At 37.5% G+C, this 18965-nt stretch overlaps 1 protein-coding gene across 1 annotated transcript; it reads left to right on the top strand.

The window, feature by feature from the left end:
* Nucleotides 1-8819: 8819 nt before the first annotated feature.
* LOC127514747 (cytochrome P450 27C1) lies at nt 8820-18372 on the top strand. The gene is made up of 10 exons (XM_051897894.1): nt 8820-8981; nt 9117-9760; nt 11068-11258; nt 12320-12519; nt 13582-13791; nt 13917-14080; nt 16146-16309; nt 16476-16554; nt 16922-17125; nt 17301-18372. The coding sequence occupies exons 2-10, from the start codon at nt 9467-9469 to the stop codon at nt 17415-17417; spliced, it is 1623 nt and encodes a 540-aa protein (XP_051753854.1). The 5' UTR covers nt 8820-8981; nt 9117-9466; the 3' UTR covers nt 17418-18372.
* The last annotated feature ends 593 nt before the right edge of the window (nt 18373-18965 follow it).

The following is an 18965-nucleotide window of genomic DNA, read 5'->3' as shown; positions in this document are numbered from 1 at the left end:
AACCGTTTTATAAAAGCAATAAGCCCCAAGAAGCCGTGGTTTACAGTGAATTTATAACAGCTAAGGAGGTTTTAGGCACTCAGGGTCGTGCCTAACTAGCTGTTATAAATTCACTGTAAACCACGGCTTCTTGGGGCTTATTGCTTTAATTTAAAATGCTAATAAAGTTGTTTACTTTTAAATGCTTAGGCCTAAGTACAAATAAATGTTGATTTGTTCTCAATTAATTTTACTTAGACTTGAGTAAATGTTTGATGTAGTGTGTATATTTTAACATCAGTACAACCAATATGAACCAAGAATTCAACAGCCCCATAGTGGTATAATAAAATGTATTAAAACATTTTTTTTTTTTTTATAATAGTTCACCCAAAAATCATTCTTTCTGTGGAACACAAAAGAAGATATTTTGAATAATGCTGGTAAAGTATATTTGGTTACCATTGACTTCCATTGTATGAACACAAAAACAACAACATTAAAATATTCCTCAAAATAGGATATTTTTTATATTCCACAGAAGAAAGAAATCATATGTTTTTGGAATGGCATGAGGAAGTAAACGATGAGAATTTTTTTAGTTTTGGGTAAACTATTCCTTCGATCAAGGTTAATAAATGTAGGCTGCCGTTCATTGTTGGCTCAAATATGTTAACTAATGTTTATGTATACAGCCATTTAGTACAGTGTTACTCACACCCGTGTCGATGGAGTGGAATTTGTTGTTTATCTCACTGGACATCTAGTGAATGCCGTGTTATTTCACAATGAGCTTTGTTGATCTCCGTGTGTAATCTCCTTCCCACTGCATTGCTGAAGGTAATCCCCTCAAGTCAGGACTTGTGTCCCCATGTAACTTTGTGATTTGCTGAATCATATAATCTTCCTCTCGTATCCCACACCAGGAGGACTCCGGGATCCCCATTCATCTTAATACCTGAGTTTGTAATCTCATTATGGATGGATATTAAACGAACAAGCCTTATATTCTTCAGTGTGCAAAGCAGTGAAAGGCAGGGCTGGGCTTTGCGTTTGTGTATTTAGATGTTTTAAAGCGACTTACAGCCTATACGTTTTATCAGTATGTGTGTTCTTTGGGAATTAAACCTATTATTTTGGTGTTTTTGCCACCATTTGAGCTACGGGATCATTTTTAAATGAATGTTCTTGCCATGCGAATCTGAGGTGATTCATCATATAGCCTATGAAATATTGCACATCACATACTATGAACATATACACATATTACAACTTTTACTTACTTTTCACTTACTATTCTCTCTAAAAGACATAGTCTGCGCCATAAATGCAAGAAAATGTACACAATAATACAAAACATTTTATTGTTGCTTTTTGCTCCTTTGAAAGACATGTTTTTGCATTATTTTTAGTTACTCATTGGTACTGACTTTGAATAGCTTCCTTGGTTCAAGTTACATATACCATATATGATCACATATATCTCAGCAGGAGTCTCTTTTCACAGTGGTTTTCTGTTGTTTGACTTTCATAGAAGTCTTTATTTTAGTAAATTCTTTTATTTGTGAGAAGTTGTGAGGAATTATGCTGGGTGAACCAGTCTTGCGCTTCTGATGGTTTGCTCTTGGTTTGGACTGTCAGCTATGAAATGATTTCTTTGCTTTCTGAATTCCTAAGACATTTTTTCATTTTTTCATTTTTTCAGTTTTAATCATGGAAACCTCATATTTTCAAATTACTTTTGGTCACTCACCCATCTGTGGGTTTTGCAAATATTTAACAAACGAAATAGAACTTGTGACTAAACCTTGCAACTCCATTGGATCCTCAAACTGTTGGTCTTATTCATAGATATGTATGCATGTCTGTCCAAAATTTGCTGGTCAAAAACCTTGCAACTCCATTCGAGCTTGATTTTGGTAAAATGTTAATAATATAATTAAATTATATTATATATACATATATAAATTTACTTTGTCACACCACAAGATTATTGACGCTAACTGCTTAATGTGACTAAAACGGTAATAGAAATTCAGAAGATCTTGCTTTTATGTGTTTTCATATATATAATGTATATGAAATCACATAAAAGCACATTTAGATCTTGTGAATTTCTATTATCATTTTAGTCACATATGTGACCCTGGACCACAAAACCAGTCATAAGTAGCAGTAGCCAACAATACATTGTATGGGTCAAAATTATCGATTTTTCTTTTATGCCAAAAATCATTAGGATACTAAGTAAAGATTATGTTCCATGAAGATATTTTGTAAATTTCCTACCGTAAATATATCAGAAATGTATTTTTGTGAGTATGCATTGCTAAGGACTTCATTTGGACAAATTTAAAGGCGATTTTTTTGCAGCCTCAGATTCCAGATTTTCAAATAGTTGTATCTCAACCAAATATCGTCCTATCCTAACAAACCATCCATCAATGGAAAGCTTATTTATCAGCTTTCAGATCATGTATAAATCTCAATCTCAAAAAATTGACCCTTATGACTGATTTTGTGGTCCAGGGTCACATACATACATACACATATATATACACATACAGTATCTCACAAAAGTGAGTACACCCCTCACATTTCAGCAACCATTTTATTATATGTTCTCAAGGGACAATCCTATAGAAATGAAAATTGGATATACTTTAGAGTAGACAATGTGCAGCTTGTATAGCAGTACAGATTTACTGTCCTCTGAAAATAACTCAACATACAGCCATTATTGTCTAAATAACTGGCAACAAAAGTGAGTACACCCTAAGTGAACATGTCAAAACTGTGTCCAAAGTGTCAATATTTTGTGTGAGCACCATTGTTATCTAGTACTGCCTTAATCCTCCTGGGCATGGAATTCACCAGAGCTTTACAGGTTGTTGCTGGGATCCTCTTCCACTTCTCCACAATGACATCACGGAGCTGCTGGATATTAGACACGTGGCGCTTCTCCACTTTCCGCTTGAGGATGCCCCACAGGTGCTCAATAGGGTTCAGGTCTGGAGACATACTTGGCCACTCCATCACCTTCACCTTCAGCTTCCTCAGCAAGGCAGTTGTCATCGTGGCGGTGTGTTTGGGGTCATTATCATGCCATTCGGCTCAGTTTCTGAAGGGAGGGCATCATGTTCTGCTTCAGAATGTCACAGTACATGTTGGAATCCATGTTTCCCTCAATAAAGCAGAGCTCCCCAATCCCAGCAGCACTCATGCAGCCCCAGACCATGATGCTACTACCACCATGCTTGACTGTAGGCAAGACACAATTTTCTTGGTACTCCTCACCATCTGAGCTAAACAAGTTTATCTTAGTCTCATCAGACCACAGGACATGGTTCCAGTAATTCATGCTCTTGGACAGTTTGTCTTCAGCAAACTGTTTGCGGGCTTTCTTGTGAGCCAGCTTCAGAAGAGGCTTCTTTCTGGGACGACGGCAATGCAAACCAACTTGTTGCAGTGTGCAGCGTATGGTCTGAGCAATGACAAGCTGACCTTTCCGCTTCTGCAACCTCTAAAGCAATGCTGGCAGCACTCATGCGTCTGTTTTTTGAAGCCAGCTTCTGCACATGACGCACAGCACGAGGACTCAACTTCTTTGATCAACCCTTGCGAGGCCTGTTCCGAGTGGAACCCGTCTTGGAAAACCCCTGTATGACCCTGCCCTCTGTACTGTAACTCAGTTTCAAGGTGTTACTGATCTTCTTATAGCCTAGGCCATCTTTGTGGAGAGCAACAATTCTAATTCTCAAATCCTCAGAGTTCTTTGCCATGAGGTGCCATGTTGAACTTCCAGTGGTCAGTATGAGAGAATTGTACTCAAAGCACCAAATTTTAACTGCTCTAATACAAGATACACAACTTTGTATGGTCCTATCAAGCAGACAAAAACATGAACATGATGAATAGGACATGTGGCTTTGCATGGTTAAACAACGTACAACTGTTATCACTTAGGGTGTACTCACTTTTGTTGCCAGCTATTTTGACAATAATGGCTGTATATTGAGTTATTTTCAGAGGACAGTAAATCTATACTGCTATACAAGCAGCACATTGACTACTCTAAAATATATCCAAGTTTCATTTCTATAGTATTGTCCCTTGAGAATATATACTAAAATGGTTGCTGAAATGTGAGAGGTGTATGTTTTTCAGCTTGAGCACATGATGATGGAGTTCAGTTGCTTTTGTTTGTTGCCATTTGCCATGCGCTCTTCTGTTTGCCTCACGTTTGGCTCTGCCCACTTGTTACCTTTGTTATTAATCTTACCTACCCTCCAATCTCCTTCCCTGTATAGTCTCCGAGTCCTGTGGCAGACTGTTGTTGAACCGCTTGTTGAAATGCTGAGTCCATTCCCCTCAGTGCACACGTCCCAATAATTGCTACATGATAAAACAATGAATGGAGATTAAAGGATTATGACTATTAATATGATTATGGTTAAGTGTGGTCAGAAGCCTCATGCACCTATGGTTGCCAAACACTAGTATAAGAACACAGAAGGAAAATAATCTTTCAGAGAACAATTGTGTTGGCATAATTGAGTCTGCTGAGAAGGTGGGTATTTGTGGCTTTTCCCTTTTAAGTAACTATCCGCTTGGCTCAGAATCATTGGTTTTCACCCAGGAGCATGTGATTTTCCAAGAAAAGATAAGCAGAGGGCTTTCCTTCTGCGTGTTTGCATGTGTAGGTGAAATAGTCTAATATGAAGGATAAAAAGATTTAAATAAAAGCAGGCATTGGAACACAATAGGTATTTTCTGAAAGAGGAAACAAAATTTGAATCGGTGGTTCTGATTTAATTATTATTAAGATGAGAATCCTGCATAAACACTTTATTCACTTGAGCTTGATTCTCTCTTTTCTTGCAAAGAGAAGCAAACAGAGGGTCTAAATAGAGGAGACCTCAAACATACAGCAGGACTCCGCAAGTCTTTTCACACAGTCTTAAATTGTGAATTTTAATGTACGCTGGGAACACTTAATAAGAAATGGGGTGTTTAGATGCTTGCAATAAAATGAACAATACATGGTTCTGTAACAGGTCTTATAAGAAAAGGTGGATCAGTGTGAGATGGGTATGAGAAGGAACATTATATTCTTTGTTATTCTGATGTATTCCTCAGTACGATCCAAAGCAGTTCCAAGGCGATGAAGCCCCTTTTATTCAAGGACTCCAAAAACAAGCCTGTGGGAAAGTGGCCAATAGTGTCCTGCCCAGAGCTGAGGAACGATGAGATTTGCATTTGTGTAAAATCGAGGTTCTTACCTCAGGTGGCCCCAAACAGCACACTTGTTGTTTCACAATGCCTGGACGGACGTGCACTCAAAACCCAAAAAACACTTTTCTACTTATACCAGCATCAGAATGATACTTGGCCGAGGGATTATGATTGTACAATGTCCAAACCACAAACACACACTTGGGAAGGGATATGAAATACAAAAGCTTACACCATATAGCACACGTACATCTCTTCTTTCTTTCTTTCTTTTTTAACGCCATGCCGGTTTCTATGGCTATATTCATGGCAAGAGAGAGGTTTAGTTAAAAAAAATAAAAAATAAAAAAAATAAGATGTTTAAGATTAATTTTTCCTAAAAACCTTAAAACTAAATTTGGATTTACTTGGTTAAAGACCTCTTCAAAAGAATCAACAGAATAAAACAATTTTCTTAAAAGGGTAGAAGTGTTACAGTCCAGTAAAATATGTTTAATGGACAGTGGATTCAGGCAAGATGGACACTTTGGATAGTTTTCTCCTGAAAGTAAAAATGTATGTGTTACACGTACATCTCCAAGATGTCTTTTAAAGACTGCTTCATCTGTTGAGTACAAACATCTGATAAACATCTTTTTACATACATTCTAATTCATAAACATCTTACAGACATTTTGTAAATGTCTATATAACATCAGACATATCTTTTATTAACATTTCTTTTGATGATTTTTCTTATCAAATACATGTATATTAAATATTTTAACGTAAACTGCATATGACAACAGTTCAAATTGTTAAATAAAGAAAGTCGTTATTTTTTATTTGTTTTTGCACACAAAAAGTATTCTCGTCGCTTCATAACATTAAGGTTGAACCACTGTAGTCACGTGGACTATTTTAACAATGTCTTAAGTACCTTTTGTGGGCCTTGAAAGTGGTAATTAAATTGCTGTCTATGGAGGGGTCAGAAAGCTCTCAGATTTCATCAAAAAATATGAAGACATGAATAAGTTTCCACTGACTAATGGAAAAAGGTTTTTTCTGTATGTGTTAAAGAACAGAGTATATTGTGAGTGCCATGTCTACATTGTACATGTCTGCAGTGTCCAAAAGACTATCTCCATTTAGATACTAATCTGCACAAGTACACTGTGTTCTACAAATTTAGGTATAACACTAGACATTTTCCATCACATGTTGTATAGCAATATGATAAAAAGATATTTTTCTGTACTTTTGCCCCCAAAGGTGTCAAAACTACCACAGTCTGCTATCTAATTTTACAGCTGTGGCCCCAAGGGTCTCAGTGACTTTGTTCATACTAGAGGAACTTGCCCTTGCTTATCTGATCAAATTAGGGTATAAAAAGTGTAACACAGTTTCTAGTTTTTCAATCTCTCTCTCAGACTCAATTCTGGCACTCTTCATTCAATAATATAATAACAAATTCCAGCTTGCAGCATCAAGCAGCATGATAAACTGTTTTTGCACAGCTAAAATACGACTGACACCAAAAGCCTTGCACATTTGAGTTTAAAATGGCCACGCCCGGTCTTGTGTTAAAAATGAGATGGAAAGATAATAAAAGTTGAATCATTTCCATGAGTCTAGTTTATTTCACCTATCAGGTGTTCTCTGATAGAATTTGCTAGGTGGTGAATGGCGCTGTCAAAAAGTCCAAAAAATGCGGATTATACTATTTAAATAGTCCATTTGATATTCACTATCTTATATTATACAATCTTAATATATGCTGAAATCCACTAAAATCGCATCTCTATGTTTGCTGTTAGGACGACAAAAAGTTTCAAGTTACATTTTAACCACGCTCTGATATGCCAAATCGAATCAAAGATAGGCTTTACTTCACAGTGCATTCAAGTCATATTGGAAAGATTGTATTTATGAGTTGAATGCATGAACCCCACTACAAACAAAGTTGTAAATACAAGTGGGAAGCTCAGGATTTTCTTATACTTTTTTTTTTTTTTTTTTTGCACAGTCGAACGCACAACCTTGCAAAGCATACTTCACTTGACTCGTACGCGTACACAGGCATTCGACGCATGCGCAGTTCTGAGCAATCTCTCGACACTAGTTACAACCCATGTAAACATCTTTGTATTCTTTCATGCTAGAGTTGTACTAATGAGGGTACTTTCTAATCTCTTTGCACAATATAGGCCTCCACTGTAGCTGTAGCTTGCATGTGTTCCGGTCTGTTCTGTTTATGCAGGTTTTCTTCGACTACCTTGTGAATCGACGCCTCCAGGGCACGGTTGCCACCTTGTGGACAAACTTAATTACTGCCAAAAAAATTAAATGTGCATGTGCGACCTGCGTGTATAAAGTAACAAAAATCTGGCAGTGTGAGTACAGTACGCACATACTCTTCTGATGATGAAATTTGCGTCATGCGCACTGTGTGCTGACCCTCGTGTATGCGTAAGAAGTAAAGTTTACTTTGGGCTTAATAAACGTGGAGGAATACCACAATACTCCTAGCTATAGGTAGCAGTGACATTGTCAGCCTTTTTTATTTACAACAAAATAAGCCAACTGCCTGCACTAAATATTATAGCACTGTAATATAAAACAATATATAACGATAAATTTCACATAAATTAATCAAAAACATAAAAAATCAAGACACACCCAAAGCACATTCTTTGTTCTTCATTAGAAGTAGAGTTTAAATGGATGGTTCACCCAAAAATGAAAATGATCCCATGATTTACTCACCCTCAAGCCATCCTAGGTGTATATGACTATCTTCTTTCAGACGAACACAATCAGAGATATATTTAAAAATATCCTTAGTCCTCCAAGGTTTATAATGGTTGTCAATGGGGGGACTCCAGTGGGTTAATAAAGGCCTTCTGAAGCGAAGCAATGCGTTTTTGTAAGAAAAATATCCATATTTAAAACTTTATAAATTCAAATAACTAGCTTCCGGCGGACGACCGTATGCAGAATGCGCCAAATGAGTAACCCTCTGACGCGATGAATGACGCAGGATGTAGGAGTATCATAAGCTTAGATGCCTCTCGCGGTTCAAACAAATAGGGCTGTGCAACAAATTTAAGCTCCACTTATATCGAAATCCTCCGAAATTTCTCTTTAAAAATGATCGTTTTAGACTTATAATCCGTGACCGGTGATTTGTTTTGCTCTATCCTGCGCCTCTGCGTTCGTCATTACGTTGTGCGTCAGGTCAAAGGATACTCTTCCTTGGCAAATTGCACATTCTGCGTACGGTCGTCCGCCGGAAGCTTAGTTAATAAAGCTTTAAATAAGGATATTTTTTATTACAAAAACGCATCTCTTCGCTTCACACGGCCTTTATTAACCCCCGGAGTCCTATGAATTACTTTTTTTTTATGATTGGATGCATTATTTTTTACTTAAAAACACGGCCCCCAGTCACAACCGTTATAAACCTTGGAGGACTAAAGATATTTTTAAATATATCTCTGATTGTCTTCGTCTGAAAGAAGATATACACATAGGATGACTTGGGGGTGAGTAAATCATGGGATAATTTTCATTTTTGGGTGAACTATCCCTTTAAAAACCTAACTTACTGTATTTTTGTGTAGTAGAAAGTAAACTACACCGCCATCTTGCTCTGACGAAAGTAAATTGAACGCACCTGACGTCGTAAACACGACTTCCCAACCGTTCCAACTCGTAAATAAGAACTTCCCAGGAGGACTTGAACGCACCATCGTGACACTTCAGTTTTAATGGTGAAAGAGTGCGAGGTAAGTAGCTGAACAACACTTTTCTGACATATTTTGTCAATAAAAAGGACCCCCCCATTGTTTTGGTTCAATACGGTTTGATTTCTTTTAATTACATTCTTAATTTGTTATAATTGTGTGACTAATTTCACTCAGGGTTTAAACGAGGCTACAGAGTCTGGCTGCTAATGCGGTCAGCTGAAGAACTTCCAGCCACAATCGATTTATGTAATCCCCAATTTATTTTGCAACGATAGAAAATCCTTCACTTCAGCTTTTCATCGCACACGTCAACTGCCTCGTGGGGGATGTGTGAGGACCGCTGTTCATCCCAGTGCCAAATTCCTGTGTCCAATCCCCTTCGCTGATCCCGCAGCTCTCCCATGGACCTTTTAAAAGTCGCTGCGCACCACGCATCAGTGCGCATTCACTCCAATCTGCGAGCACTTCCACACCTATAAGAAGCTCCTGACTTCAACTTGGTAGCACATTGTACAGTCTTTGAGATGGCTCTTCAAAGCTCTATTCTGCTCTTGGCCCGCAAGAATCTGCTCCAGGATTCATGCAAGCAGTTTCTCATCCAAGCCCAAGGGCTGCACAAGTCCGCGTCGAGCGGCTCTCTGGAGATCGCGGCGCACAGTCAGGCGGACCTGAAGGAGGAGAACGTGGTGCCCCCGGCCGCAGAGGTGCAGAAGGATACGAGGGTGAAGACCCTCCAGGAGATGCCCGGACCCAGCACTTTCGCGAACCTCGTTGAGTTCTTCTACCGGGACGGATTCAGCCGCATCCACGAGATCCAGGTGAGTGGAGACGGTAGATGTCAGGTGGGACGCGTTGTAATTAAAAAGAGCCTTTTGTGTGTTTGCATTTGCATGGCACTTATTTAGGTGCACAGTTTACACCTTCAATACACGTTCAGTGGAAAATACCCAGACGCAATCATGTCGACTCATCCATATGTTTTCATTTACGAATAAGCTACATATTTCTATTTCATTCCCTTCATGTGCTCTGTATTAACTGTAACTTAACCTCCAGTAACCTTATATTTTACGAGCTGGCAGAAATCGCATTCAGTGCCAGCAATTTCTGTTGCAAGAATAATAAATAAACTTTGATTTGATTGGAACATATCCAAAATCTGGCTACGTAATGTGCAGCGCGGACACGTGAGGTGTTGAATTACTTTTGGAGTTGCATAAAACGGCGAGTTCAGTCTCCACCCCACCATGAGGGACAGTCGCAAACCTTATTTTATCTCAAGCGCAGTCTGCATGCAGGATCAAATTCGAATTATATAGCATGCACTTCAAGAGTGCAGCTATAAAGAATGCACGGGAATTCAATTCCTGGATGTGAAATAAACAAAAATATTAAACATGATTGCAGAACTGCATTTAAGGAAGTATTTATATATATATATATATATATACACACACACACACACACACACACACATACAGGAACAGTACTGAAAACATGAAATAAAACAGCCATATGCTGCCTAATACTAATCTAAAATGGACTATAATGACTGGCATCAGTTTATATTTACATGAGGGATCAGTTATATTGTGCAACGAAGTTGCCAAAGTTGTCTTTGGACAGTGAGAAAGAGGGGACACAGAGGTGCCTTTGTGTTGTCTCAGTAGGAATGGTACTAGAGACGACTTTAGAAGGGGGATGAAATTGGGCAAGCTCACAGCGAAGGCTGCATTTGCAGATGGCTTTAAGTATTTGCAAATGGGCCATCTATAGCAGGAAATGTCTTCCCACGCATACTGAACAGTTGACTAATGGCCATATGGTCTTTGTGGAAACAGAGATATTGTCAGTCAGGAAATTAAATGGGAAAAGTTATTTTATTGTTGTTTCACGGTTGTGTTGTCTCCTATATAGCTGTTTATTTTCCACTGAAACATTTACAGTTTAAAGAAAAGCCAGCATTACTCAAACTATAAATAACCGTTAGGGCCCAATTACAACTCTAAGTTTTTTGACTGTAAGAAAAAACAAATTCATTGAAAGTAAATTACAAGTACAAGCTCTAAATGATTTAGATGCATTATGAGATCCTTGTTAATCAAGTTTACAAATCTTCTTGTAGATGGAGCATTCGCAGAAATTTGGAAAGATCTTTAAATCTCGATTTGGACCTCAGTTGGTGGTGTCCATCGCTGACAGAGACATGGTGGCACAGGTTCTCAGGACTGAAGGTGTGACTCCTCAGAGAGGCAACATGGAGTCCTGGAAGGAGTACAGAGATATGAGGGGAAGATCCACTGGACTCATCTCAGCGTAAGTACCTGCTTTCTCAAGAGTAGTTTAGAGGTTCAAAATTGGGTTAGTAACTGTTGTAGGTTTGTCACTTTGGATTAAAATGTTACACTACCATTCAAAAGTTTGGGATCAATAAGATTTTTGATACTTTTATTCAAAAAGGACAGATTAAATTGATCAAAATGAACAGTAAAGACTTTAACATTGTTGCAAAAAAATTCTATTTCCAGTAAATGCTGTTCTTTTGAACTTTCTATTCATTAATGAATCCTGAAATAAAGGACCATGGTTTCCACAAAAATAGCAAGCAGCACAACTTTGATAATAAGAAGAAATGTTTCTTGAGCACCCAATCGGCATATTAGAATGATTTCTGAAGGATCATGTGACACTTAAGACTGGAGTAATGATGCTGAAAATTCAGCTTTGCATCACAGGAATAAATTACCTAGCTAACAGGAAACTCTCAAAGTTATGAACAAATGTTCTTCCAGTAACATTAATAAAACATTTGTTCTAAGTTATCTGGTCTTTAATAATGTTCTCAAAAAGGTATCACAAATTTTTTTTTTTTTACATCATTCAACATTTTTACCTGAAACATTAGGTCAGGTGAAAGTTTTTAAAAATGTTACTAGTTTCTGAATGTTCAGAGAACAGAGAAAATGGAATGTTCCCTTAACATTTGCATAACCAAGAAAAAAATGTTTTTAAAAAACTGGACATTTTGAATGCTCAGAGAACATTCAGAAATAACATTTTTATAACTTAATGGGAACGTTAGCAAAACTTTCTTAGAACATATTTTTGTTAGCTGGGTACATTTTAAATTATATTAAAATACAAAACAGTCATTTTAAATTGTAATAATATTTCACAATATTACTGTTTTTACTGTATTTTTAATCAAATAAATGCAGGAAATGTCTTTTAAAAACATTAAACATTCTTACCGACCCCAAACTTTTGAATGGTAGTATAGGTAAATGATAAATTAGTAATGTGAATGTGTGCAATATCCCAATGTTTATTTATTTATTTATTTTTTGCCTAACAAATATGATGATTTCTTTCTCCAGCGAGGGTGATGAGTGGCTGAAGATGCGCAGTGTTCTGCGCCAGCTGATTATGCGGCCCAAAGATGTGACCATTTTCTCCTCTGACGTTAATGATGTGGTGGTCGACCTGGTGAAGAGAGTGAAGACACTGCGCAGCCAGCAGGACGACGGCCAGACTGTCCTTAACATCAATGACCTGTTCTTCAAATATGCCATGGAAGGTGAGCTTGAGGGCATTGTGTGTGTGTGTGTGTGTGTGTTATGTGGTAAAATCTAGTTGTTATAAAAGGTGCAGTGATCTGATATATTATGTTTTACACTCTGATTTGATTAGAGGACAGGACTTGGATTTCAGTCAGGGTTTTCCTTTCAGAGTGATTTGATTTCTGCTACTGTTAACGTGGGGATTTTTTTTTTTTAATTAAGAGGAGAGTCAGGTAGCATAGTGGCCTTTCTGGAAAGAAATATAAGGGCTTTGTATAAATGAAATTAGGTCCAGCTACTTAAGGAGTCTGACTCTTGCTGTTAATCAGATGTTTCACAGACAGGTAAGGTTTTTTGAGAGGAATTCTTTTTGAATTTGGAATTTATAATACAGTATTTTTTGTCACATTTATTTAAATAGTGCTTAATACAATAAACAGTGTAAAATAACTCGGTGTCGCAAAGGTAATCAATGATGAAACAACTTCAGTTTTAGCTATAAAGCAGCTCTACAAAAGACAATAGTGTTACTAATCAGCTCAATTCAGTTCATTATTGATTCAGTTTAGTTCAATAAAAGTGTCAATGTTGCAAAGTTCATCAAGCAAGAAATAACTTCAATTTCATCATTGATGAACTTTGCAACACTGACACTGTTAGTGAACTAAAGTGAGTCAATGAATGAATCAATGCTGCAAAGTTCATCAGTGAAATTAATCAGCTCAATTCAGTTTTTGTGTTCACACCTGATTGTGTCAGAACAATTAGATTAATAATATTTTCTGAATATTAATAGTCCATTAATTGTCTTTTGTTACTTCTAAAGAAAACTGCCTACTAAATTCTTACATATGAGTACAATTGGAAGTATAATTTCTGATCAGCCCTCTCTAGTGTTAAAGTTTGTGGATTTTACCTTACTCTAAATAGAGCAGTGGATCAGATTCAGATTAACCCATGAAAACCTTAGCAAGTAATTGCTTTTATTTGTAGGAGATCACTTTCAATGTACAAAGTACATAAATGTGAAGCAATATGATAAAAAAATCACGTATTTTAAATGTTTAACTCTTTCCTAGGTGTTGCGACCATTTTGTACGAGACTCGCCTGGGCTGCTTGGAGAATGAAATTCCCAAGATGAGTCAAGAGTACATCGCTGCACTGCACCTCATGTTCAGCTCTTTTAAGACCACCATGTACGCCGGTGCCATTCCTAAATGGCTGCGTCCCATAATTCCCAAACCCTGGGAGGAATTCTGCAGCTCATGGGACGGCCTCTTTAGATTCAGTAAGAGCAGAGGGAATTGTGGTGGGGTTCAGTGTCATTGTGACAAAGTTGGTTTTCTACAACTCTGTTCGCTACAGTTTTTTTTTTTGTTTGTATAAATATGTTTGTATAAATGTGTGTTTTAGGCCAGATTCATGTGGACAAGAAGCTTTCAGATATCAAAAAGAAGATGAAGAGAGGCGAAGAGATTAAAGGAGGGTTGCTGACTCACATGCTGGTCACCAGAGAGATGAATCTAGAGGAGATTTACGCAAACATGACTGAAATGCTTCTGGCTGGGGTGGACACGGTAAGAACTGGTCCAAGAGCTGCTGGGAAGGGGATAAGAAGTCAGTTCTTCACAACTTGTGGTTCATGACTCATATTTGGGGGCATGCAATTGTAGTGTAGTTTTTTTTTATAGCCTGTGTTTAGCTTTTTATTTCTGCTGATTGTATTTAGGCTTCAAAATTCATGATAAAAAAAACGTGTAAAAATCAAAAACTTTTATTAGTAACAGAGCTTATTTTCTGCAACAATCCAAAAGCCAATGGAAAAGTCCTATTGGGTTTTTGTTGAGGGAACCAGGGTGATGTAATCTTCCAGGCTGGATGTCATCACTCACTACAACACCCATCTGACACTTAGTGCCTATGTTGGCTAGCCTAATTAATCAAGTTATACACAGTTGCTCATGCCTTCACTGAAGTGATGCTGCAATATCCTCAAGCATTGAATGTTTGTGGTGATTCAAGAAGCCAGAACAAATTGTGTATTGAGACAGCTGGAAAAGCAGTTGCATTTAATGGTGATGATAAATGAACCTTCTCGTGAGTCTTAGGCGCCTTTTCCTCTTCCCGTGAACTCTTTTCAAATGTTCAGATCGTAACGGGTGTCCATGGTCTCCATGGAAACCTCTGTGTTCACCTGACCTCACGCTGAACTCTCCCCATACGTCTCACCCACAATAAACAAGACCCTGCAAGGCTCTCCCATTTCGCTGATGTGTCTGTTGGCGTTCTCTTCTCTTTGATCTTTCTCTCTCTTTTCTTTCAGCTGTAGGATCACATTAGCAATCGTGAGCCAAAGCCTGTCATGTAATCATTCCCTTTCTGCCTGTCTGTCTCTCTTGCTTCACCTCTATGAGGCAAGGTGCCTGTTTTGGGTTAATGCTCCAAAAAAGGAATTAGTCACAAAAAAAGAAAAAGGTGAGCGTTATGCTCACTGGAGCTGAACGCACATGACAGCAGCATTTTTATGCCAGGATTTATCTGAGATACAATTTATGATGCATGGAAGGAAGCATGCAGGTGTTTCATTACAGGATGAAGGGGCGAAAAGAGAGAGAGCACCTAAAGGGGGGTTGAGTGAATGATGTTGACTGGGCGTTCTTTGAAAGGAGGATGAAAAAAGCAGCATTGGGGGTGGACAGGTTTGGGAGAATCAGTCCATGGTATTGAATCAGTGGTTTTGTAATGGACCATCTTATGTAAACCTGAAAGATATAGTAGAGCTGTGACAGAAATGATCTTTTCCATTAAGGTGCGATATTTGCCTCCTTAAATTGGTTTTCAGAGTAACTTTTAACATCTTTTTTTCTAACCAAACTAAATATATGGATTATCTTAAATTTAATCACCAAATTCAATTACAATAGTAAGACAGTGTCACAATGTCTTACTATTCTAATTGAATTTATTCATTACATTTAAGAATTTGAAATGCTGTTACCAAACAAGTGAATCTGTGGCACAGAAGCTGCATCTGAAGTGGCATTTAGATTTAATTTGTATGAATGCATTTTCCACTGCAATTACAATTATGTATGGGGAAATGAAACTAAAAATGCTCATAAGTGGTGGCAAGTCACTGTCTTAATGAGTGAGTCATTGAATCATTCATTCAACCAGTTCGTTCAAAATGGCTGATTCATTCTATCAGAAACGATGCAAGTGTGGGACATTGATTTGTTTTTTTTAACTGATTTGAAACCCCACACAAATTCATTCAGTAAAGTAATACTGCACAACAGATGTGCTACTGTAGCTTTGGAAATATTTTAGTTGCCAAAATAGAGCAAAAACAGACAATATTGTGTCTAAAATGTAAGTCAATTAATATTGACTTATTGTTTATTGAACTCTTGTATAAATCAATATCACATATGCATTATGCTGATACTTAGGAAAAACAACAAGCTTGCTCGTGTGATATTGCTTAACCATATCATATGTTATAAATAAAAACAACAAGCTTGCTCGTGTGCCATATCTTGAATTTTGGGGGCGTTTTTATTCACTTTGACTGATTACATAGTGTTGATTTTACTAATCTCTAATAAGTCTTGACATTTTCTACTCTCTTGCCCTCTACAGACCTCTTTCACACTGTCATGGAGCACATACCTTCTGGCAAGACATCCCAAAATACAGCAGGAGATTTTTGAGGAAGTGGACAGAGTGCTGGGTGGGCGTGTCCCAACCGGAGATGATGTTGCTTATCTGCCCCTTATTAGAGGGCTTGTCAAAGAGACGCTCAGGTAAGCTATGCCCACCACTGTAAACGGCCCAAAAATGAAAATTCTGGTTATTTATTGCAAAGTTTGAGTTCATGATACAAATACAGTAATCAAGAAATAAAGAGATCTGCAGAATGTCTGGTGTTGTTGCATAAACACTTCCCCCCCTTCTCTTTTACACATGCAGGCTTTTCCCGGTTCTCCCTGGAAATGGACGTGTTACACAGGATGATCTGATCATCGGCGGTTATTTCATCCCTAAAGGGGTAAGAGCATATATCATGTGACTGTGTGTGATGCATATTTTTATGTGCCTGTGCCATAAACATGTCAAAACTTGCTTCTGTTAAGTAGAGCATTGTTTCATGCCTGTCTTTCCTAGCAGTTTGAGACTTTTGAATTACCTTGACATAGATAAGATATGCCTAGAAAAAAAACACAGTTGACTTGTTTTTCACTGTGTTAATCGCATTAAAGAGATGACACTTCAAAAGAGAACAATTGTTCTGCAGTAAGTGAATAATCTAAGGCAAGGGGCCTAGGTGCTTCAGTAAAATGCTAAAAACACAAGCTATCAATAACTATTAAATCATTAACTAAAAATCAATAACCAACAATGTCTTGTGTTCACAGACTCAGCTGGCTCTGTGTCATTACTCCACCTCAATGGATGAGGAGAACTTTCCCCGTCCCGGAGAATTCCGTCCAGATCGCTGGATCCGCAAGGATGCCTCTGACCGTGTCGACAACTTCGGCTCCATCCCGTTTGGCTACGGCATCCGCAGCTGCATCGGGAGGAGAATAGCTGAGCTCGAGATGCATCTGGCTCTCACACAGGTGCGTGTTTGTATATGTGTCTCAAAAGTCATCACCAAGCAAGATCCAAAACATAACGGTACTATTGTTTTACAGATTGTTGCAATAAAGACACATTAGCTGTCATTACTGCTGTCATATATGTGAATTCAAATTCCCTTCTCTAATGGTGTACTGATGTTCTTCTCATTCACAGCTCCTGCAGAAGTTTCACATTGAGGTGTCTTCCCAGACCGCTGATGTGCGTGCCAAGACTCATGGCCTGCTCTGTCCAGGAGCACCCATCAACCTTAGATTTGTAGACCGAAAGTAATCTGTAATAACACTATGTGTTAATGTAACATGTCCATAATCCACAATGTGCTTCTTGAAGGCCAAAGATTGTTAGTGTCATTGTGTATAATAGTGCCTCTTCCAGCTTTTATCTAACAAACAATGTTGTTTTTATTTGCGTGGAGTGCCTCTAAGAACGTGTTTAATAGATAGCTAGTTTTCTTGTTTGAATATTTATAGCCAATCAGAAGACCAAATATTTTGAAAATGTTTAAACAGTCTCTATTTTATGTAGGCGAATCAATACGAATTTCTTCGAGAATTGTGTTTTCAAATTCATTTACATCATACTAGCAGTTTAATTTTTTCTTGAAGCTTTTTCGTTTCTCTCAGCCTTAAAAATCTGTGTGAAATATGGTCAAAAAGACCTTGTATATAGATGTTTTACTATTAAATTAGCTTTAGTGCTAAGCTCATTATTTATTTAACATGGTACGCTTATATACAGTTAAAGACTTATAGCTTACAAGCAGGAAATTCCTAAAGCAAACATGAGTGAGTAAATCCTATTACAGCTACAAAGCTACTTTAGAAGATCATGCTAATATCCTGTCCTGTGGACAGTAATGTTAAGTTGAAAATTGTGTAAAGAAAACGCATCTAATCACAACAATGCTCATCTTGATTTCAGTGTGGCTATAACTATCTAATTTGTTATTCAAAAGTGATGATTTTGTGTTGGTTCCACTAAAACGCTGTAGTGGAAATTATTTTAATGCTAAATGCAAAATGTGCCTTTTTAGCTTTTTTAGTGCACTAGCCTTATAGGCAACAGATGGATAATGGGACATGCTGAAAGCTGCTTTTGGATAAAATGAATGTTGTTTTTGAGGGTTGTGAAGTAATACATTATGTGAAATTGGGAAGTTTTTGATATGTGGAAACAGGCTTTTGAATGTTACTGAATTTTGTAAGAATAAATTACACTTTGAAGACCTGCTGTATCATTCATACGCTGTTTGTTCTGTTCAAAACACACTATTTAAGAAAAAAATCCTAAGTCTTTGTCACACTTACCTGAACTACACAGAAGTGCCTCTCTGAACCTTTACACTTAAATTCCTTGTGTAACACATTGAATCAATAAAGATGAACTTTTTTGACCTAATTTAGATAAAAATAATTCACTATTTACTTAAACTTTGATAGACTGATGACATGATTTTTCAAACACAAAGTAAAAATAGATCCTCATTTATTTATCTCTATGTAATCCTCATCTTTATCCACCAGATGGCAACAGGTAAACAGGAAAACGAATGAGAATGTCAAATAATTAGCATTTATACATAGACTTAATTCAAAATGCGACGTTGGCCGTTTAGCAATAACAGCATAGACTGAATTATCTATATTACAAATAACCAAATGAAATGTGCCAAAGGCAAGCGTGTAGGTACTTCGAGCACGCAGCAAACATGTGCCTTTAAAATCAAATGGGAGTTATTAATTGAGCATTCAATGTTCTGATTGGTCGAGAACAAGCGTACCACGTTCTCTGATTTGCTAGAACTTGACACTGGCGAGT

The sequence above is a fragment of the Ctenopharyngodon idella genome, chromosome 6 (assembly GCF_019924925.1).
Source record: "Ctenopharyngodon idella isolate HZGC_01 chromosome 6, HZGC01, whole genome shotgun sequence".
In the NCBI taxonomy this organism is placed as follows: Eukaryota; Metazoa; Chordata; class Actinopteri; order Cypriniformes; family Xenocyprididae; genus Ctenopharyngodon; species Ctenopharyngodon idella.
Note: the sequence above shows the minus strand (reverse complement) of the source record. Positions and strands in the feature narration are given on the sequence as shown.